Source organism: Chiloscyllium plagiosum, chromosome 5, assembly GCF_004010195.1.
Source record: "Chiloscyllium plagiosum isolate BGI_BamShark_2017 chromosome 5, ASM401019v2, whole genome shotgun sequence".
NCBI classification, from domain to species: Eukaryota; Metazoa; Chordata; class Chondrichthyes; order Orectolobiformes; family Hemiscylliidae; genus Chiloscyllium; species Chiloscyllium plagiosum.
The window spans coordinates 66,240,039-66,264,655 of NC_057714.1; the positions used below are offsets into that span (position 1 = coordinate 66,240,039).

At 38.6% G+C, this 24,617-nt stretch overlaps 1 protein-coding gene across 2 annotated transcripts in view; it reads left to right on the forward strand.

Annotated features, from left to right (window-relative positions):
* dnah5l (dynein, axonemal, heavy chain 5 like) overlaps positions 1-24,617 on the forward strand; it is a 362,555-nt gene that overhangs the window by 14,452 nt on the left and 323,486 nt on the right. The window contains exons 4-10 of one of the 2 annotated variants that reach the window (XM_043690231.1): positions 1,629-1,703; positions 2,065-2,148; positions 2,327-2,398; positions 8,068-8,169; positions 12,710-12,896; positions 20,229-20,288; positions 21,055-21,220. In XM_043690231.1, coding sequence (XP_043546166.1) covers positions 1,629-1,703; positions 2,065-2,148; positions 2,327-2,398; positions 8,068-8,169; positions 12,710-12,896; positions 20,229-20,288; positions 21,055-21,220 — 746 coding nt within the window. The remainder of the gene's footprint in view (positions 1-1,628; positions 1,704-2,064; positions 2,149-2,326; positions 2,399-8,067; positions 8,170-12,709; positions 12,897-20,228; positions 20,289-21,054; positions 21,221-24,617) is intronic. The other variant, XM_043690232.1, reaches the window with a different exon arrangement.

Sequence of the window (24,617 nt, forward strand, 5' to 3'; positions counted from 1 at the left end):
ATGGTTACGTTGGTGCAGCGAACCCTTCTGTTAATTAAACCAAACACCCAGAAAAGCTCACCTCGCCTCATCATCTGTTAAAATATGAGAGACAGTCAATTCCCAAATTCTACTATTTAAAGAAAAAAATATCAATTTATTCTTTAACTCTAAAAATGAATGTTAAACAATAACTATTTACATCTCTAAGCCTCCTTTCTCTTAAATATTTGTTATCCGTCTCCAACTCTAAAACAATGTACTGTTCCAATAAAAACCCGCATTAAAATTACATCAACTTCTTCTTTCGGCTGAAGATCTCCCTGGGTCATCTTCTGTCATTTACTGCAAAGATGTTTCATATAAAAAAAGTACCTTTGATAGAGAGTGTTTTAAATGGCAGGTGGCAGTTTACTCTCTCGATGGTAATTACTTTGTCGAACTTTCAAACTGCCTGGCTGTTTTATCCCCCAATATTGGATCATCTCATTGGCTCAATGTTGGCAAAACAATAAATTTAAATTGATTGAGTTTTAGTATCCTGGAGCATAATTTAAACTGATTGGTTAAATTCGAATTGTTGTCAAAATAGCAACCAACTCATCTGTTTCACAGCCAAAAGTTACATATTTTCAATTTTCCAGCACACTCTGAGACTGCTGGCTAGTCATCACAGGTGCTTGTCAGCTCTCAGTTCAGAATGTTCACATTCTCTTAAAGGTACAGTACATGCCTTCAACGTCATAACACAACGGAGCCCAGTAGTGACAATGGTCAACCCCATGTTAATGGCATTGCCTTTAGAAAGTCCTGTACTTTCTATTGTCAAGAACGTGCCTGCCTAACTCTGGCATACTTAAAAAAATCTTCCACAGGTCATTTGATAATATAGAAGTTGAGTATTATTGAAAAATACAGATTTTATTAAAAATACAAATGATAAAGGTATTCAAGATCATGATGGATCTGGGTACAATAAAAAGAGAGAAAAACTGTTCCCATTAGTGGAAGGATTGAGAACCACAGGGACCAAACCTAAGGTAATTGGCAAAAGATGCAACAGTGACATGAGGAAAAACCTTTTCATGCAGCTAGTGATTAGGAACATGCTATCTGAGAGTGTGGTGGATGTAGGATGAATTGATGCTTTCAAATGGACAGGGGAGTTGTGCTCTGAGATTTTGCTGATTGATGAATGGTTAGAGGAGCAAGTGACAAACTGTCGCCAGGTTACCACTCTGATTTTCATTTCATGTCATCTAGTTTCTAGGTCTATGTGGGAAATCTTTTTCAAAGCCAATAATGAGCCATGTCACTTTGTTGATGACTACAATATCCAGGCTCTTATGTTTAAGAGAAAGGCATTTTATTTACAGAAATTAGTTTATGTAGCTCAGGACCAAGTCACTGTAACTCTAGGTGTGACTATTTAGTGCTGGTCTACCTTATGCAGTAAATTACACTCTCATTTCTCAAAGTGTTTATTGTAATCTATTATATTTTCAGAGAACAGTAAGTTTTATTTTACTTCTGCAGAAGCTGACAGTATTATTATATTTGTCTACGCAGTATACTTCTCAATAATGAGCAAACATTTATTTTGTATGCCCAACCATCAGCATTTTTCACAATTAAACCTTCCTTTTCAGTTTCACATGATTGAAGAGTTCTTCGCACCAAATGGATCTAAAAAATTACTATTTTTCTACCAAGATACAGTGACAGTAAGTGTTTATTGCTTGAATTAAAAGTATTTAGACACATTCATTAACGAGGCTTTAATTAAATGCATTCTGTTACAAATCATTGTAACAGTGAATGGGCCACTGCTCTGCTTGAATTCAAAGTTCTAGTTAATGCTGAATTTTAAAATCTAAAGCCATCTGACAGTATGTTTTTCTACAAAGTGTTTCTCTGAAACGCAATTTAAATGAATCAAACAGATGGTCATCTGATTGACTAAAATATCCCCTGATTAGGACTTGTTAAATTTTATATTTGAATATTTAATCAGTTTAAGCAATTGATAAAATTCTAAATGATTGATTTTCAGTTTGTTCACAAATCTGTTATTTGATTCATCAGATCTCAGGATTGCGACATTTAAGTGCAGATATGTCCAGAGGGGTAAATCAGAAAAGGCTGTTCATTACTGATGGTTCCAGTGAGGTAAAGTTCAGTTTATGTTTTCATTATTAAAATTTTATATATATTTTAAATTGTATTTTCATCATCATTAATGCTAAAAGTTTGAAATTTTCACTTATAACATATTTAAAAAGACTTTTCTAAATATATGGAAAACTCACACTGAGGTCTTTCACTTTCTCTTGTGTCCATTTTTCAGGGTTTGATTGGGACTTGCTTATTCTTTCTTAGAACTACTGATAAAAGCATCAGCACAGCTAATGTGTTTCAGGTCAGTACTATTCTGAGAAGTCAATGTTAAAGGAAATACTGTGGCACAGTTTTTTTTTATCAACGACATATGTCAAAATACGAAGATGTCATATCGTCCAGGAAATTCCTTTATTTGGTATCTTGTCAGAGTTAGTATCCCAATTCTTTTAATAGAGCTACTAATAATTTATAAATAGCAGATGATTTTATATAAATGTTAAGTGTCCATACAGCAATATCGTTCAGAGGAATTTATATATAGATTTAGTGCTGTAATTATTATTACATATTTTGGTTTCAATGATCTTGTAAGCATGTATTTTGCCATGTAAAATGTGGAGTGTACCTTTTATAGCCCAGTATCTGGTCAAATAATATAATGATCCAGGATTCCCATCGAGATTCCAAGCTAAGTACGCTGGCTGTACATTCTCCTTCCTTTGACAGAATCCAGTTGCTATTCTGTGCTCCTCTTTATTAAGAAGAAGTGTATAATCTCTATAGGTATAGAACCTCTTCATGCTGAAGTATTCCAAAATTTTTCAGTCTGATGAAAAAGAAATCACTGAATTGGGTTTGTTTCTCCACAGATGTAGCTTGACCTGCTGAATACTCTTGCATTATCTGTTTATACTTCAGATTTTCACAGTAATTTGCTCTGAACCTAGTTGGTCCAGACATCTTATTACTGCTTGCTAAGGCACTCTTGCCCATATTATAGGATTTGGGACATGGGATCCCAAAATGTTTACCATATCTGAGCCCCCAATGTAAACTTGGAATAAGGCTATTCATGACCACACACATATTTCAAAGCAATCTTTCCAGCAGAATGATATGAAATGCTTGAGACGGGGTCCCTGATTTTTTTGAATATCCGACTTATGAATGCTTGCACTTACAAATGTAATCTCATGCATTATTATAATTTTAAAGGCTTGACATGGGACATTTCCTATACTTACAAATGGCAGCTTTACATTGTCTTGCATTGTGTTCTGACATGTGAACAAATTGACTTGAGAATGGACTCCAAAACAGAACCAGTTTGTAATGTGGGAACTGCCTGATCACAATTTCTGTCCCTATTTCCAAATTCTTTGCTTATGAATTATCAAGTACTAAAGAGGAAATTTTTAATTGAACCTTAGAGGAGCATTTTAAGTTTGAAATTTAAAACCAGCAATGTAAGTAAAATTAAAATAATTTGAATAACATTTATTAATTTCTTGTTAACTTGAATGGGAACAATTGGAATTTATTGGTACAGGGCTATATCAGAAACAGTAGTACAAAGCTCACACTTGGCATAGTGAAGTCCTGGCTGGATTTATAGTTGTCTTGGTGTACTCTGCCACAGTTGGGAACTGAAACCTGCCTCCATAAATTGCCTTGTATTAGTTATGATGATGAGATTGAAAAATGAACTCTAATCTCTGTATATTGCTGACTGGAGAATATGTAGGCTGCTTACTATATTTTCTTCATAAGGCAGAGACCAACTTCTGATATATATTGGCTAAAACAGCTTGCCCAGATTTGTTTTCACTATTTACATTATAGAATTTAAAGACACAGAAATAAATTCAACTGCACAATAAATACAGAGTCAATCCATAGAAGGTAATATATCTTTTAGTTAGGAACCGGAGTAGGCTATTGAGCCCACCAAACCTGCTCTGCCATTCAAGACTATGGTTGATCATTTATCTCAAACCTAATTTTCCTGCATTATGTCCCTATTTCTTGATGTTATTCGTCTCTATAAATCGATCAATTTCTGACTTGAACATTCTCAATGATTGAGCTTGCACTGAATTCCAAAGATTCACACCCACTCTGTGAAAAAAAATCCTCCTTGTCTCTGTCTTAAATACCCTACCCATAAGTTCTTCTAACAATGATATTCTGACAAAGCTTGTTCGGGAACAGGACATTTGGCTGCCATGGTGACATTTGCTCCTGGACAGGACTTCAGTTCGGGACATCATTTGTGGATAATGCAAATTTTATTCCAGCTTAGAATGGAGCTTAAATTCTATACAACAGTAACTGCCATTTAAGTCATGGATACTTTCATTTTGCAGCAATGTCTTTAAATTAAGCACACAGAATAACAGTCTGGGCACTTTATGAGGGCTTATCTGTGGATAATACTGCTACTTTCCTGCATTATTGTAATGATTTGACAAGGCTAAATTTGAATAACCCATTTTTATTAGTATTCGGGTCAATGTATTGAGGCGAGTGACCCATCTTCAGAATTCCTCCAGCAATTTCTGTTTTTCTTTCAAATTTTGTAATTAATTTGTCGAAAGAAATTGGAACATGTAATTTTAGTGTATATTTACTAGTTTAACAAATGTTTGTTTATGGATGACTCAATATATATCTTACATACTCTCCAACAAGTTGTTATATCTGAATTCTGTAAACCCATAATCATTAGCTTTTGGTGCACACAGGATTCAGTCTGTTTTTGATAATTGCTGGGAACATAGGGCAGATGGAAGCTCAAGCAAACATTTTTGATTGGATGGAGTTTTTGCAGGGTGGGTCCAAAGTGATTTAAAAGGCAAGTATTTAGAAGCCAGACTTAATTTACCTCACTCATGCTTTTTTTTGATGCCACCTAGTCGTGCTAAATTAAGCATGAAAGTGTTCATTTAAATCTATATTTGAGCATCATGTAAGCCAAAAGTCAACAAATATTAGTCTAAGACTAAGTTTGACGTTAATAAGAACAGATGTGGAAGCCCATGCTGGGTAAATTGTGAGAGTAGTGAGAAAATGGACTCTGTTATGGAATAGAGATTGCAGTAAGAACTCAGACTTTAAAAAATCCCAGAAAAAAAGCACTGCCCAAAAATAAATACTTTTTAATTTCACATCCTATTATAGTTACATTAGAATTAGAATCAAAAATTGGACTGCTTTCTTTTCGATTTTGCCTTTGTTTACAACAATTCTTCTATTGAATCAATAAACATGCATAGCAAAATCTATTTAGAATGTTAATACTCAAAACCAGTTTTATTGTTTTATTTATTTTGAAGGAAAAATCAAATCTAAGCAGAGTGCTTTGAACTGACATTGACTTGACAATAAATGAAACAAAAAGAGGAATGAAAGCGCAAAATCTTTAAGCAGAACATTAGTAGGATCTGAGAAAATGATTCTATTATTCAGGAAGGATTCTTATAGGGGTCTGAGTGATGTGAGCTATGGCAAGAAGTTGGTGACAAGCACAGAGAGGCCCAACTTGATGTCAGGAGCAACTCACACCACCTTTTATGCTTTTTACAAAAGATGTGGCAAGATTCACACTTGGCAACAACGAGTTGTCAGTTTTTGGTAATCGTTGCTGGTTAAACACCTTATTAACAGCCCAACCTGCCTCATTAATATTCAGTCTCCTCTTTTATCAAACTTACCAACTGTTGTTCAGCTTATAATTTATTCTGAACCACCACTCCATGTTGGACACTGGACTCCAACATCCTGAGCACACTCCATGGGCACTGGTCATATGCATTTCATGACCATGAACATTGGCATCCAATATGTGCCAAGCTCTGGATATTTCTGCCCTTCAATGATGCACCTCAGGCTGCAGCAGCAATTATCATTGTAATGATGCAGCAAGGGTCTTGTGCACTCAGGGACACACACGCAACTCCTGGACCAGAATACATCTCTGGACACTTTGTTTATTGTCATATTACTCACTCATTCTCAGCCCATCTGGATCCTCTCAGCATCCCAGCATTGCGTTGCATTGTCTTACCTTGCCTTTTGATGCTTTGTCCCCTTAGCTAGAGATATGAAGCTTATATTACTTCTGTCTTATCTTGCTGTTTGGTGCAGATATAAAGCCAGAAAGTACATTACAGCTGCCAGCAGACCTCAGACAAGTCAGGGACAATAGTTTTCTCTCAGGAATTGTGGCACAGTAAGTCAAGGGTTTGTTTGGGATGGTCAGAGTCAGGCACATCCACTCATAAAGGATGGGCAGACCAACCCGTCTTGACATTTTTTGCTTTGTCATAGGCTCTTTCCATGCTGGAATGAGAAAGCGACAGGTATTGTGAAAGCTGAAAATTGGTGGCACATTTATTACTTTGGTGCAGGTGGAAAGGTGACACAAGAGAGAGAGTAGGCAGTGCAGAAGGCATGCTGGGTCTATCTGCCATGTTCAGAGGAAATGTCAGCCACAATGTAGGGCAGCCCTGGAATGACAGTGCTTGTCTGGTGCTCTATGGGCCTGATTTGGTGGATACCCACTGAATGTAAAATTGTTCTGGAAATGGCACATGATACAATTGGGCAAAGATCAGATGTGAGAAATATAATAGAGGTGTGGTAGATCATCAATGAGATGAGTTTGGTAAGATACAGTTAGAGAACCTGCTGGGCCTCATGGCAACAAACTTTTGAAAAACTTGACACAACTCAGACTTAGCTAAAAAGAAATATGATTCAGGCCTCAGAGGTTAATACTGCAACCCCTGGAGAGATCAGTTTGTGGTGGAGATCATTTGAGTTAGTGGCCAAATTGCTGACTATAAGAGAATTCTCCTGGAATGATATATGCAAAGGTACTATAGCTTTCTTGATCTTTCAGACATCCCCATTTCAAAATGATAAATATGAAGGTCTATCAATTTGTCAAAGAAGAGATTGTTTCATGTGTTGGTCTCTTTTTATTAACCTTTTTGACAATTGTCTTTACAGCTGAGTTAGTTCAATCAAAGGTGCCACTATTTATGAAAGGTGGTAAGGACAAGCCAGAGAACTATAGACCCATGAGCTTGACATCAGTGGTGGGCAAATTGTTGAAGGGAATCCTGAGGGACAGGATGTATGTGTATTTGGAAAGGCAAGGACTGATTAGGGATAGTCAACATGGCTTTGTGCGTGGGAAATCATGTCTCACAAACTTGATTGAGCTTTATGGGTAAGTAACAAAGAGGATAGATGAGGGCAGAGTGGTTGATGCGATCTATATGGACTTCAGTAAGGTGTTCGACAAGGTTCCCCATGGGAGACTGTTTCACAAGGTTAGATCTCATGGAATACAGGGAGAATTAGCCATTTGGATACAGAACTGGCTCAAAGGTAGAAAACAGAGGGTGGTGATGGAGAGTTGTTTTTCAGACTGGAATGAGAGGAATGAATAGGATAAATAGACATAGTCTTTTCCCTGGGGTGGAGGAGTCCTGAACTAGAGGGCATAGGTTTAGGGTGACAGGGGAAAGATATAAAAGAGATCTAAGGGGCAACATTTTCATACAGAAGGTGATATGTGTATGGAATGAGCTGCTAGAGGAAATGGCGGAGGCTGGTAAAATTGCAACATTTAAAAGGCACTTGGATGGGTATATGATTGGGAAGAGTGTAGAGGGATATAAGCCAGCTGCTGGCTGGTGGGATGAGATTGGGTTGGGATATCTGGTCAGCATGGACGAGTTGGACTGAAGGATCTGTTTCCATGCTGTACATCTCTATGACTCTATGATTCTAATTAATGTGGTAATGCTTGTAAAGGTTCTTGTTAGATAGTCTCTGTTAAAATTTCAGATTGTCTTCAATTTATGATATTAGCATTTATACAAATGGTTCACTCTTCAATTTTGTCGAGGTTTGTAGTACTATTTGTTCATACGTAAAAACTTTTTTTCTGCTTAGGAAGTAAATTTTGGCATGCTCAATTGCCCTGATGGGAATCTACTTCAAGGGCTGGAGAGACTCTTGGCCAGTATAATGGTACCAGCACTGCGATCTCAAGAGGTAATCTTTCCCAAGCAAATTCCATTGCAACATTGGTCACATTTGTTTTTCTGGAATGATCCCAATGTAACATCTTGTTCATCTTTCTCTTTGCAAGGAATAAAAAAATGATGCAGATTGATAATCATGTTTTATGAAATGTATTAAGATGTAAGCAAAGGTAAAGACTCTGTAGTCCTAATGGACTGTAGAGCAACTCCTTCATTAAAGAGAGAGAGAGAGACACACAACTGGAGATGGTTTAACCTGATGGTCACCACACCCCAGTTGAGGGGAGAGGTTGAGAAAGAGAATCCTTCATGTTAATCACAGTCAATGTAGAAATTGAACCCACACTATTAGTATCACTCTGAATCACAAACCAGCCATCCTGTCAACTGAGCTAACAAGCTTCCTAACCTGTAAGTTGAAGCATATGAAATAAATACAAGCATATGGGCTAGGAGCAGGTTTAGGCATTTTTTTCCCTGTCCACTGTTTAATAAAATCATGGTCTGATTGTAACCTCAAATCCACATTTCTGCCAAGATCTCATAACCTTTCACCCCATGCTTACCAAGAATTTAGCAACCTCTGTCTTAAGTCTTATTCAAACTCTGCTTCCACTGCTTTTTCAAGAAGCATATTTCAAAGTCTCATGGACCTCTGAGAGAAAAATAAAAATCTCCTTATCTCTGTCTTAAATGGGTGGCAACTTATTTTTAAACTGTGACCCGAATCCCAGATTCTTCCACATGAGAGGACATATTTTCCACATTTATCCTGTCAACTTCTAAGCTACACTGGATACAAGCCTAGCTTGTCCAATCTTCCTTCATGAAACAATACCCCATTCCAGGTATAAGTCTAGTTAACCTTCTTTAAGTACCTCCAGCACAATAACATTCCTGATCAAATAACAAAGCCAGTGCTGTAGAGATCACTCCAGATGGAGTCACATCAATACTCTGCATAACTGAATTATATTCTTTTGTTCAATTTTTTTTGCACTAAAGTTAACATTCTACTAGCTTTCCTAATTACTTGTTTTATCTGCAATTAATTCTTTTATGATTCATACATGAAGACATCCAGATTCTGCTATATCTTAGGTCTCTGTAAAACTGCTTCCTTTTCATTTTCCTGCCAAATGAACGATTTCTGGATTTCTCACGTTATTCTCAATTTGCCAGATCTTTGCCCATTAATTTACGTAATCGAAATGCTGTTGTAGACTCCTTGTGTCCTCTACATAACTTACTTTTCCATGTATCTTTGTGTCAATAGCAATGTTCCCTCTGAGGTTCCAAGGTTCCATGCACAGCCATTGACATTGGTGCACTATTCATGGCATTGACTTCTGGTTCCGGGATTGCTGCTGTGCATGGACCATGGAAGCCTGTGCTGCTTCAAAGATAATTAGAGGTAACACTGGTCATTAGCAAATCTCATCATTCAAGTCATTTAAATAAATTGTAAAATATTGAACCCAAGGACTGATCCCAGTGGTACACTACTTCTGATGATCAGAAAAAAAGACCCATGCTCTATGATTCCTGGTGCTCAGCTAATCTTCCGTCCATGCAAATATATTATTGACTACAAAATGAGCCTTTATTTTCTGCTGTAATCTTTAATGTGTCTCCTTCTCAATGGATTCTTGGAAATTTAAGGGTAGTACATTAACATTTCCCCTTTCTCCACAGCACATGATATTTCTTCAAAGAAGTTCAATAAATTGATAAATATGATTTTCCTTTCATAAGACCATGTTGACTCTGCTCATTATGTTAAAATTATCCTTTCTTTGATAATAGCTTCTCCAACATCTTCCCTGTAACAGATGTTGAACGAACTGGCCTGTAGTTTCCTGTTTTCTGGCTTCCTCCCTTATTGATTTTTTTAAAAATTAGGCTCTTCAAGATGGGCATCAGAGGCTAGGCCAGCATATACTGCCAGATCCTAGTTGCCGAGAGGTTGATTAAAAGACAACAACATTGCTGTGTGTCTGGACTTCACATGTAGGTCAAACCAGGTAGGTATGGCAGATTTCCTTCCCTGGAAGTAAAGGAGTTCCATTCACTATTTTCCAATATATCACCTTCCCTGAACTGAGCAAAATTTTGGAAAATTAGAACCAATACATCAGCTATCTCACTAGCCATTACTTTTAAGATGTTGGAATGAAGTCCATCAGGACCCAGGGATTGCGTCTCCCACAATTTCCTCCACCATTTCCCTGGAGAATATAACTTTCTTTAGTTCTTGTTCTTTCCTTCTATTTCCTGACTCATAGCTATATCAGTTTATAAGGCAAAACCATCAACAACCACAAATTACTCCTGAATAAATTGATGCAGTAATTACATCAATCTTTCAATTTAGCAATTTGTGTTATATCACATTGAGTTCTGCTGTGACCACAGAAAATGGACCACAAACTAAGTGAAATCCTCCTAAACTAATATTTATGTATTATTTTGTATGTCCTGTGCTAAAATAATGGACAAAAGTTTGTTCTACAGAGGAATTGGAAGGTTAACTGTTTGCATTGCTTACAATGTTGAGTATTCAGGAACCATGGGCAGAATCTTCCCAGCCCCTGAATAATATGGGTCATGATGATAAATTTGAGAAATTTTGGTCAGACATCCATCAAGGAGTGGTTATCTGATGACTCAAACTCACTGCTTGCTTCTCAAGATACTTATCATGGATGCCAGTCACTAACATCTTGGGGCACACTCCATGGGCAACTCATGGACCCTACTTCCATTCAAATTGACATCTGACACATACTAGTTTCACTGCAGCATAGTGGCATATCTCCAATCCATTTATAGTTTGGTTCTAAACTTCAATGCTGCACATTAGAATCCACAATATCGATCACTGGAATGCTGCTTCAAGGATATATTGCACCCAGGGACAGGCACGCAACTCGAGGGTTGGACTAGGCTGCATCTCACTTGCTTTCTTAGTGCTCGTGTATTTTGTACCTACTTTGGTGCTCACAGCATCCCTGCTTTGTTTTTCCTTTGGCAATTTTCCCTCTCAGCCACGTTATACAAGCTCACAGTAATTAAGTCTTATCATGCAGATACAAAATCAGGCAGTTTTTCATGTCTATCAGCAAGTATCAGTCAAGTTGTGGACAAACACATAGATTCCACTTCTGAGTGATGGGAGGTTACTCAAAGGCAATTGCAGGTTGAAGCCAGCTATAAGTATAGCATTGCACATGAGCAGTGCATGCACTGTCCAATTGTGTGATTGCAACTGCTGCTCACAAACAATCTTGACCATGTCATTGGTCTTTGCAGATTTTTTAAAGTATCATTCACAGTATGTGGGTGTGGCTGCCTGGCCAGCATTTATTGCCGAACCCTACTTATCCTTAAGAAGGTGGTGGTGAGCTGCCTTCTTGAACCGCTACAGTCCATCTGCTGTGGGTTGACACACAGTGTCATTTGGGACAGAATTCCAGGATTTGACCCAGCAACATGGAAGGAACAGCAATATATTTACACGTCAGGATGGTGTGTGCCTTGGAGGGTGGTGTTTCCAACTATCTGCTGCCCTTCTAGGTGGAGGTGGTTCTGGGTTTAGAAGGTGCTATTTGAGGATCTTGGTGAATTTCTGCAAACAATCTACTTTGTAATTTCATGTTGGAGGGAAATTCATTGACACCACTGAGCACAGATGTTTCTCAGGGCAGAATCCTGCAACTATATACTTTTGATGCTGAGATGATACATCCTTTATCAGCAATATTTATCTTCATTTGTACCAGAAATGACTCTAACCACTTGAGAGTTTTCCCATTGCTGCTCATTAACTTCATAGTATGTGTGGTGCAGTGGTAGTACATTAGCTGTGTACTTTGTGATCCGCAGATATGTCTTTTAAAGTTACCTGGTATTACTTATTCATCAAAGAGATGTTGCGTCAACTGATGGTATTACCTTCTGTTGCCTTGGCTCTAAGCTCTAGAATTATCTGCTGTTGCATCTCTACCTCAGTTTCCTCTTTTAAGTCACTCCTTAAAACTTCCCTCTTTGACCAAACTATGATTATCCAACCTAATCTTTCATTATGTGGCTCAGTGTCATATTTTGTTTTAAAATGTTCCTGATAGAAACCTTGGTTCTCTTATGTTCAAGATGTTACTAAATATAACTTGCTGTTTTAAGGCCTTGCTGAATCCAGGGAGTTTGGTCTTCTTCTACATCACCACAATGGATTATTGGATCCTTACTCTAGTTTTCTTTGATTGTTGATTTTTTGTTGTACCCTTTTTATATTTTATAGAAACTAACGAGTCATTATGTCTCATGCTGGTAATTTGATTCATGTGCATGATCACTTTGGTTAGGTTTTTATCAGTGAACTGAATAATAGATTTTATAGTAAACATTATTGGCATTGCAAATATATAAGAGCACACCAGGAAATTTTATTGTAGCCAAAAACTACCCCTTTAATGCTACAATTTCTAGCCAATATTTAAATGAATTATTAATATGTTATTTTTTGTTGTTATTTTCCCACCAATGAGCAGAATTGGGGATCTATTAAAGATGGACTAAAGAGTGCCCAGATTCAGGAGTTCCTTGAGTCCTTATACAAATTTATTGGCAATTTGTCCTCTGCCAGGAAAAATATGGAGCGTCAAATAATTCTTGAAGAAGCAACCACAGGATATAATTTTGACAATTTGCATGGCCCTGCAGACTATTTGAATGCAGGTATCAAATATGTTTTATTTAATACTGCTCTTATTTTCTATTTCATGTTCTACAGTCAGTTATATTTTTAAAAAATAATTTTAAGAGTTTAATGTAATATGAAAGCATACTTGTGCTTTCTTTTTGGTATTTTTGTTCAGCAAGTGATTTGATTTATTAGGGAAGATTAATATTTTAACTGTCAAGTTTTCCTGAAGGTTCAGATCTCAAGAGTTTTAAGTTATTGATGCAGTAGATCTTCATTAAAAAATCAAATTTATTTTGTCTTTATAAAATGGATACTGCATTATTTAGTGATTCCATAATTTTGAAAACACCTAGAGCATAGAACATAGAACATAACAGCACGGTACAGGCCGTTTGGCCCTTGATGTTGCGCCAACCTGTGGAACAATCTGAAGCCCATCTAACCTACAGTATTCCATTCTTGTCCATATGCCTATCAAATGACCATTTAAATGCCCTTAAAGTTGGAAAATCCACTACTGTTGTAGGCAGTGCGTTCCACGTCCCTACTACTCTCTGAGTAAAGAAACTACCTGTGACATCTGTCCTATATCTATCACTCCTCAATTTAAAGTTATGTTCCCTCGTGCTAGCCATCATCATCCAAGGAAAAAGGCTCTCATAGTCCAACCCATCTAACCCTCTGATTTTCTTATATGTCTCAATTAAGTCATCTCTCAACCTTCTTCTCTCTAACCAGAACAGCCTCATGTCCCTAAGCCTTTCCTCATAAGACCTTCCCTCCATACCAGACAACATCCGAGAAAATTTCCTCTGAACCCTTTTCAAAGCTTCCATATCCTTCCTATAATGCGGTGACGAGAACTGTAGGCTATATTCCAAATGTGGCTGCTCCAGAGTTTTGTACTGCTGTAGCATGATCTCATGATTCTGAAACTCAATCCCTCTACCAATAAAAGCTAACACACTGTATGCCTTCTTAACAACCCTATCAACCCCTGGGTGGCAACTTTGAGGGATCTATGTACTTGGACAGTGAGATCTCTCTGCTCATTGACACTACCAAGAAGCTTACCGTTAGCCCAGTACTTTGTACTCCTGTTGCTCCTTCCAAAGTGAATCACTTCACATTTTTCTGCATTAAATTCCATTTGCTACCTGTCAGCCCAGCTCTGCAGCTTATCTATGTCTCTCTGTAAACTACAATATCCTTTGTCACTGTCCACAACTCTACCAACCTCAGTGTCATCCACAAATTTGCTAACCCCCATCCTTCTATGCCCTCATTCAGGTCATTTATAAAAATAACAAACTATAGTGCACCCAAAACAGATCCTGCAATACTCCACTAGTAACTGAACTCCAGGATGAATGTTTACCACCAACCACTTCCCTGTCTTCTTTCAGCTAATTTCTGATCCAAACCACTAATTTGCCCTCAATCCCAAGCCTCGCATTTTGTGCAATAACCTACCGTGAGGAACCTTATCAAATGCCTTATACTCCACACCAACTGCTTTACCCTCATCCACCTGTTTGGTCACCTTCTCAAAGAACTCAATAAGGTTTATGAGACACGACCTACCCTTCACAAAACCATGTTGACTATCCCTAATCAACTTATTCCTTTCTGGGTGATTATAAATCCTTTCTCTTATAACCATTTCCAATACTTTACCCACAACCGAAGTAAAGCTCGTAGGACTATAATTTCCAGCATTGTCTCTACTCCCCTTCTTGAACAAGGAAACAACATTTTCTATCCTCCAGTTTTCTGGCACTATTCCTGTAGATAATGACGACATAAAGATCAAAACCAAAGGCTTGGCAATCTCCTCCCTGGCTTCCCAGAGAATCCTAGAATAAATCCCATCTGGCCCAGGAGACATTTCTATTTTCATACTCTCCAGAATTGCTAACACCTCCTCCTTATGCACCTCAATCTCACTTAGACTAGTGGCCTGAATCTCAATACTCTCCTCGGCCACATTGTCTTTTTCTAGTGTGAATACTGACAAAAAGTATTAATTTAGCGCTTCCCTTATCTCTTCTGACTCCACGCATAACTTCCCATTAGTATGCTTGATTGGCCCTAATCTTACTCTCGTCATTCTTTTATGCCTGATATACCTTCAGAAAGCCTTAGGGTTTTCCTTCATCCTATCCGCCAACGACTTCTAATGTCCCCTCGGGGCTGTTCTTAGCTCTCTCTTTAGGTCTTTCCTGGCTAACTTGTAACTTTCAAGCACCCTAACTGAGCCATCACATCTCATCCTAACGTAAGTCTTCTTTTTCCTCTTAACAAGAGATTCAACTTCCTTAGTAAACCACGGCTCCTGCGCTCAACAACTTCCTCCCTGCCTGACAGGTACATACTTAGCAAGGACCTGCAGTAGCTGGTCCTTGAATAAGCTCCAAATTTTAACTGTGCACAACCCCTGCAGTTTCCTTCCCCATCCTATGCATTCTAAATCTTGTGTAATTGCATCATAATTGCCTTTACCCCAGCTACAACTTTTGCTCTGCGGTATATAACTATCCTTTTCCATCACTAAAGTAAACGTAACTATCACCAAAGTGCTCACCTACCTCCAAATGTAACACCTAGCCGGATTCATTACCCATTACCAAGTCTAACATGGCCTCGCCCCTTGTTGGCCTGTCTAGATACTATGTCAGAAACCATCCTGCACACATTGGACAAAAACTGATCCATCTAAAGTATTTGAACTATCGTATTCCCGTCAATATTTAGAAAGTTAAGCCCCCATTAACAACTACCCTATCATTCTCGCTCCTATCGAGGCTCATCTTTGCTATCCTATCCTCCACATCTCTGGAATTATTTGGAGGCCAGTAGAAAACACTGAACAGAGTAACCTTTCCTTTGCTGTTTCTAATCTCAGCCCATACTACCTCAGTAGACAAGTCCGCAAACGTCCTTTCTGCTACCGTAATACTGTCCTTGACTAACAGAGCCACACCACCTCCTCTTTTACCATTTTTTTCTGTTCTTACTGAAACATCTAAATCCTGGAATCTGCAATAACCATTCCTGTCTGTGCTCTACCCATGTCTCTGAAGTGGCCACAACATCGAAATCCCAGGTACCAACCCATGCTGCAAGTTCACCCACCTTATTCCGGATGCTCCTAGCATTGAAGTAGACACCCTTCAAACCAACTTCTTGTTTGCCGGTGTCTTTTTGCGATCTGAAATCTTAATTCTGACTTCACTACTCTCAACCTCTCGTATACTTGGACTACAATTTTGGTTCCCATCCTCCTGCTGAATTAGTTTAAACCAAAGAGCATTAGCAAATTTCATTCCCCGCCCCTCAAGATATTGATACCTCTCTGACTCTGTGGTTCAGGTGAACACCATCCTGTTTGCAGAGGTCCCATCTACCCTAGAAAGAGCCCCAATTAACCAGGAATCCAAAACCCTCCCTTCTGCACCATCCCTAGTTAATGCTATTTTAGAGGCATAGAAATGTACAGCATGGAAACAGACCCTTCGTCCATGTCGACCAGATATTAGAATTGCACAGAAAATGACTTTTAGGCACAGAAAATGCCATTATTAAGCTTGAAAAATTTATGGACCACATTCCAGGTTGGCATCTGTCAGTGAGTGGTTTGAGATTGGGTTGGAAGGAGGGTAGCTAACTTACATGCAACCAGTGAATGCCTCAGATATTTCAGATGATAAGATTTAATTGTGATACTCGGAAGCTAGTTAAATGTAATAAATCCAACAGGTATGTGAAGTAAAAAGTTATTTGTGTATAAAGCAGAGTGAACTGGGAGGGGTGTTAGGGAGTGGATAGGTTATTGTCTGTGGATAGTTGAAATAAAACCCTAAGCAGAAAGTATATTCTAGACTCTAACGTATTCAATTTCTAGAACATAGTAGAAAGTTAGAATTAATAGAAATTCCACAAAATCTGCTGCCAACACATGATTGTGGAATGGAGGAAAATGCTGTCCATGTGGATCCAATATGCAAGAGGACTTAACAATACAGTCTAATTCCTTTTGTATGTAACTAATTGACATACATGTTGTCTATAATATTTTTATCTGATGGCATATATATCAGAATTAGAATTTTTAGAATTAACTTTATGGTCTCATGTACTCAATTGAGTACAGTGAAAAATATACAAGTCGCCGCTTATGCTGCCATCTTAGGTTCAAAGGTTCCTATGTACAGCTTTTTCAGTTGCAGTTTATGGCAAAATGGATAAGTAAAGACATCCAGATTTTTCAGATTTTAGGGATAAATTATAAAATGCAGAATAAAAGTTCAGGACAATGTCTTCCAATCCAGTCCATGCTGGCACCTAGCCTCCAGTCTGCAACTGGCCTTGACTCCAGATTGAGCCTGACTCTAACGAGGCTGGGAGATCGTTCTGGAATCACCTTGAGACCAGACATCCACACTGGCTTCATACCTGGTCAAGAGACCAAAGACCACCACACTGAACTGTTGGGAAATCGCCATGCCAGGCCAAGACAATGCCATGCTGGGCTGACCGATGGCCATGTTAGGCCAAGAGGATGGCTGGTTGGGTCTGTGCTGAGGACAGAAGTTCCGAGGCCAGGATTTCCAAGACCATGAGGACTGAGGCTGGGAGGTTGGAGATATTATAATTTAAAGGCATATAAACAGTGTGCGATCTGCCCATTAACTGAGAGTTGCCATGTGATCATGCATTCTGGAGGAAATATTTCACTGATTCAATTATTTCTTGAGCCATCCCCTGAAACCCCCCATCACCCAGTGCAAAAATTTTGTGTGAGTCCATTTCGATGTCAGAATTCTCATTTTGTTCCATGCACCAATCTCTGGTGCATACAGTGTATGGAGTTCAGCACTGTCTCCTTGGTGCACATTCCTGATGAAGGGCTTATGCCCGAAACGTCGATTCTCCTGCTCCTCAAATGCTGCCTAAGCAGCTGCACTTTTCCAGCACCACTCTCTTGACTCCTTGGTGCACAGTCATCGTCCAGCAAAGAGCTAAACTTTAGATGTGGAAGGGTGAGGTAAAACAGTTAAGAAATAAATCTATAAATAATTGTATAACTTATCTGTTTACATTTACTTTTTGGGAGGTATTTGACTTTCATGAGAAGTAACTCCCTTTGAATTGACTTTAGCTAAGCAGGACAATTGGGTGATTAGTAGGTTAGAGCTACAGCATGTTAATAGGCTGAGTGCACTGAAATTGAAGTGTTAAAATTAATTTTCTGTCCTGCATATGGATTTGAAATAACATCAGCTTTCTTGTAACCCAATTAATGCATAGGAGCCCTGACTGATCCCTTGTGTTGAAGCAATGTGGAGTGATTCCACCTATTTCCTGCTGACCTCAGTCCTCAATCACCCACCCATTGACTTTCTGAATCACTCCTTCCTCCAGTTCAGGATCATCACCTCTGAATCCTGGTTATCTGAGAGTAGAGCTTAGAGTTTCTGAGGTCTGCATGGTCCATGAAAGCAGATACTTCTACAATATGGTCCTAAACAGGGTTTCATCTCCAGTGCTATTTCATGCAAATAGGAGACAGTAAATCATGATTTAATTTTTTGAAATCTACATAAAAGATCTAGGCTAGGTCAAAAAAATTGAAAGGCAACCATGTGTCTGTGTTGTAATCAAAGTTTATTCTTCAAAGATGTGAACTATGACATAGGTTGGACAAGAAGAGCAGATTTCCATCATTCGTTTGTTAAGTGCTGTGTGTGCCAGGACACCTGCAGCCAATATTTGGGTTGATGTTTAATTTGCTGAAACAAGTATCATCTGACCATAGGAGAAATCAAATTAATCATTGGAATGACAGGTCTGTTAACTCTCGCACTCTGACCACTTGTTGGCCACAGTCCCCATCTGGAACTACCTTTTAACCTATGCTTTCATGATGCTTGTAGGACTCTGATTATAATTTTAAGGGACACATGAACAAGACATTTACTATATACACTAGGCCCATTGTGTACTGGCATTGAGCAGCAGTCACATGTGCTTCTTATAGATTGGTACTGTTGTGTAGTTCAAAGGAGAAATCCCTCTTGGTTCCATAAAGACACTCATCCAGAGTCACCCTTCCTGGTCTTCTTACCCACAAACGCATAGCCTCTCATAGAATCCCTAGAGTGTGGAAGTAGGCTATTTGGCCGATTGAATCCACACTGACCCTCTGAAGAACATCACACCCAGACCCACACTGACCCTTTTACTGTGCATTTCCCATGGCTAATCCACCTAACCTGCACATCCCTGAACACTACATGGCATAGCATGGCCAATTCAGCTAAACTGCATAGCCTTGAACACACAGACACGGGGAGAATGTGGAAACTCCATGCAGAATGTCATCCAAGGCTGGAATCGAACCCAGGTCCCTGTTCTGTGAGGCAGCAGTGCTAACCACTGAGCCGCCGTGCTGCCCTATTTCATGACTTCCCTGCACCTATGGTGGCTCAGTGGTTAGCACTGCTGCCTCATAGCACCAGGGTCCCAGGTTCGATTCCAGTCTGGGGCAACTGTCTGTGTGGAGTTTGCACATTCTCCCTGTGTCTGCATGGGTTTCCTCCCACAATCCAAAGATGTGCAGGTCAGGTGAATTGGCTGTGCTAAAGTGCCCCATAGTGTTAGGTACATTAATCAGAGGGAAGTGAGTCTTGTTTGGTTACTCTTTGGAAGGTCGGTGTGGACTGATTGGGCTGAAGGGCCTATTTCCACAGTGTAGGGAATCTAATCTAATCTATTGTTGGCATCCCTGAAAACTAGAATTCCTTTGATCCAAATTCTTGACCTGCCTCAGGATGTCCTTTTGCTATTCAGAGCTTATCAGTGAGATTCAACTCAAACCCGGTCCTCAAATTTGCTTACATGCTCGCAAGAGAAAAAAATCTACCCCTTTCAATCTTCACACAGGACGATGAAGGGGTTTGCTGGTTCATGCTGACATATCTTGGAAGCAACATAAGGCTTTAGTGCTTTTAGAGATTTAATGGGGTCAAATTCATTAGTGTGGGATCATGATTAGGGATTACTCTCTGCCTGATTGGTCATGAAAACTTGCTTGCGTGTTGCTTGTTTATTTCTGTGGTTGTGCCATGCAGTCCAGTACAATGGCTGTGCACCTCAATAGGCAGCCAGTGCCCATCTAATTAAAGCAGGCTTGCATTACTTAAAGCTAGACTTAAACGTGAGGTGTATTCTGACAAGAGCAAGGGCTGAAAGTGTTTGGCCAGCATTGCAAAATCATATGGAGGGACGTGAAATTGGCTCAGTAGGCAAGAGAGATTGCCTCCATATGTGTGGATGCTTTGCTGGAGTTGCTTGTTTTGCAGGTGGGCAGGAGAGTGCCAGGGACGTCTCTGGACTGCTACTCAGCAGGCAGGTAGAAGCAGGTGAGATCAAAAGTAGCAATTCATGCATCTAATCAATGTTACATTCTAACTGATGTCATGATCTTCCTAATCTGCATGCATCCAACACATATATGCAGTACCTGCATTTTCACCCTCAAGAACAGGACAATCATCATGGGCCATACTGACCAGTAATCAGGAAACAATGCTTTGGCCATAGTTCAATGTTACTGACTCCTTTAACATATGACCCACTGAGTCGATGGATCCACATTTTGCAACTAAGGCATTGGTCAACTTAAATGGGTTAGAGTTTGTTAATGTCAACTGATTAGCTTTTGGTATAAATGTAAAGAAAAGGGATTTAACCTTCACATTTTTGTCAGGATAAATGGAGTATTGAGAGATTTAGTTTTTGGGTAAATTGTTAAATTTATATTAAAATTTCTTTTTACATTTAATGTCTGTTATTATTAAAATATTTTTAAAATGTTTAAGTTTTTAAAAGTTTTACAAGTATTCTTGTAGTTTTGTGGAATATCACGGCATCTGTGATAAATCAATTTTATGTCTGTTCTGTGGAAGGTAAAATGAAGCTCTATAGGCAGATTGTTAATCCTAATGCGGGAACATTTGCTTTTGTGCTTTATATAGTCTCTAATGTATTGAAAGTTAATAGAACTATTTCAAATTCATAACAGTTGCTGCTCTGTTTTATTTCAAAATTGAATGGAGATTGAATGGAGAAATATTTTTGATAGTAAAATAACTGAAATTGACTTATTTAAACATAAATTGCTTTTAGCTTCTAATACCGAATTAGTGGAGCAACATGAGGGAGTGCTGATGTCGTGGACTAAACAAATTGAGCAAGTCTTGGCTGAAAGTGAGCAAATGAGAAAGGAGGCTGATGATATTGGTCCCGCTGCAGAACTGGATCACTGGAAGACTAGAATGGCAAAATTTAATAGGTATATTTTAATATAGTTTCAGTTTATTGTGGCAGCCAGTTAATTATTACTAACTGTTTTAACTTGCACTAAGTGCAGACAAGAATCAATCATTACAGATCCATGAAGGATTGCCCAAGCAGCAAAGGATGCTCTTCCTCCCTTGCAGGGACCTGACTTCTGACCTGGCTCACATTGTTCTGAGGGCAGTGACTATCACTGTGTCCTCTTGCTGACTGCAGTTTCAGCAATGGACACCATATCACTCCTGGTGGTACTGCTGCCGGCCCTAATTGGCCAGCAGCTTGAAGGTAGGCTGCTGCCTTTTAAAGGTAACACCATGAGTATAAAACCTGACCAGGGCTTCTCTAAACAGCCGAGACATTGTTGTCCCTGGCTTTCCAGCTATCATTTGGAACCTTGCTAACTGATAAAATTTTGCCTGTATCATGCATAAGGCTTAAAGCCAAAGTTTTTACGTTTCTGCGAGTATACTGTCCGCAATTTTACAGGACTGTTGAACATTCTTTATTTGCAATAGGTGCAGTAGGATTTGCCTCTTCCTTTTTGGATTTTTTTTTCTACTTTTTGTCAAACGGTCAACTTCCTAAAAAGAGTTGTACCATTTTTTGAGAAAAATGGAACTGTTTAAGTTCAGCAATAACCTTTCAATAGCTGCTGGTAATTGGGATCCTCTCTAAGTGCCAAGAGCACAGAGGATATTTAAAAGAGTTGCCTTTTCATTATTGTGCGACATTGACTTTGTGCAGTAGTTGTGCTAGAATTGCATTGCTTTACCTTTATGGTTGTAACCTTCCTGAGACCCAGAAATTTCATCTTCAAAATATAACTGTCTTGGCTATGTTGTGCTGCTCGATGGATATCCTATGTTCCCAACTCATCCATGCTCATGTACCCAACTAAAACAAAGTCTCTATTATCATTGGCAGTTTGTTATAAACTACATCCTATAATTGAAAATCAATTTAAATGTCTGTTCAGAGAACGAATGTTTACAATTGGAGATTTAAAAATCTTTTATAAGAATTCTGGGCGGCACGGTGGCTCAGTGGTTAGCACTGCTGCCTCACAGCACTCAGGGACCTGGGTTCAATTCCAGCCTCGGGTGACTGACTGTGTGGAGTTTGCACATTCTCCCCGTGTCTCCGGTTCCACCCACAGTCCAAAGATGTGCAGGGCCATGCTAAATTGTCTATAGTGTTAGATGCATTAGTCAAAGGGAAATGGGTCTGGGTGGGTTACTCCTCGGAGGGTCGCTGTGGACTGGTTGGGCCAAAGGACCTGTTTCCACAATGTAGGGAATCTAATCTAATCCACTGACTGTACTCTCAAAAAGATAACCACAAAGACACTCCCTCTGCAGTCCTCATATTCGGGAAGTCACAGAGTTTAATGAATAAGACATACAGAATAATGGTGGAAAAAAAATTAAAAGCTCTTTATTTGAATCCATGAAGTGTTCATAATAAGACAGATACAATTGGCACAATTAGGTATATGATTCAAATCTAACAATTGTTACGGAGACATGTTAACAAGGTGGTCAATCATGGGAAATTAAAATTTCAGGGCTCAAATATTGAAGAGGAAAGCAATTTTAAATTAAGGAGGAGGAGCCCTGACACTAAAGGATGACTTAAGGACAGTAATAAGAAAGGACCTTGGCTCGGGGATCAGAAAGTAGAATCATTATGGGTGAATATTAAGAATAAGCATGGTCAGAAAACACTGAATGAAGTAGTTTTCAGCACTCCTTAGTAGTGTTGTAGTACTGAACAGAACATGAAGCAAGAAATGTGGAAAAAAAATGGATCTTGTGAGAAAAGTAATATATTAATTACAGGAATTTTAATCCTTAGACAACCATGATAAATCAGCAAAGGTACTTTAGAATATGCATTTGTACAATGTTTCCTGACAGTTTCTTGGAATAATTCTGTGTTGGTGCAGAATTGGTAGGTTGAAAGGCGTATTCCTGTGCTGTACTGTTCTTTGTTTTTAGTTAATATGCTGTGAATTGACCTTGAAATAAAGTTATTTTAGATATTGTTCTGCAATAAATCAGTTAACAAGTAATCTCATTGCAAAAGATCCACTGAGAAAAGGGTTCAAAGCATTCCTTATTATGTTTGAAAATTACAAAATTGAGTCTGAAGCTTTCTTAAAGTCTATTACTTGGCAAGGAGGGGAGCCATAGCTAAGTTTGATTGCATAAATAGATTAAAAGGTACTGCAGTAAATATACAGTGGGAAACATTCATTTAAAAGAATCAAGATGTTCAACGGAAATACCTTTTAATAACAAAAACAAAAATTCAAGAAAAATCCATTTGTGGTTTATTAGAGAAGCTAACAATATCATTAGATTAAAAAATGTGTTTAATGTTGTGAAGTATTGTAATAAGCCTAAGGATTCGAAGAGTTTTAGAAACCCACAAAGGCCAAATATAAAGTTGATGAAAAGAGAATTAAACAGAATATGAGAATAAACTAGCCAAGAGAATAAGGAAAGATTGCAAGAGATTTTAAGTATACTGAGTTAGATGACCAGCCATGATCATATTGAATGGCAAAGCAGGCTTGAAGGGCTGAGTGGCCTACTGCAGATTTTCTTTTCTATTTTTCGAGCAATTACTCTGAAGAATGAGGAAATGGAAGAGAACTAAAACAAATACAATTCCATTTATATTCCATTCTAGAAACCAAGGCCCTAATAAAAAGAATGAGGAATTAAAAGTAATATCAGCAATAAAAACTATTACAGATACTTAAGGGATTGTTGGCTAATAAACATGATCATCTATACTCTAGGGTTCTAGAAAAGATATTTGCAGATGATGGATTCACTGGCTAACAGTTTTCAAATTCCATTGATTCTATAATGGACCCAGCATAATGGAAGTTAGCAGTAAATACTGAAGGGACCATTACATGATAGAGCATAAACGTAAGGAAATGTAGATCAGTGAGCCTTGCACAAGCCACTAGGAAGATGCTGGAATCTATTAATATGGAAGTCTTAACAATATAATTGGAAAATCAGTCTGATCAGAAAGCGTCAACATGATTTTATGGAAGAAATTTTTTTTTAATGAATTTATTGATGAATTAAGAATGTGACTGATATCTTATACATACTACATGGGTGGCAAGGTGGCTCGGTGGTTAGCACTACTGCCTCACAGCGCCAGGACCCGTGTTCAATTCCCACCTCGGGCGACTGTCTGTGTGGAGTTTGCACATTCTCCCTGTGTCTGCATGGGATTCTTCCCACAATCCAAAGATGTGCAGGTTAGGTGAATTGGCCAAGCTAAATTGCCCATAGTATTAGGTGCATTAGTCAGGGGTAAATATAGGGTAGGGGAATGGGTTTGGGGGGATACTCTTTGGAGGGTCG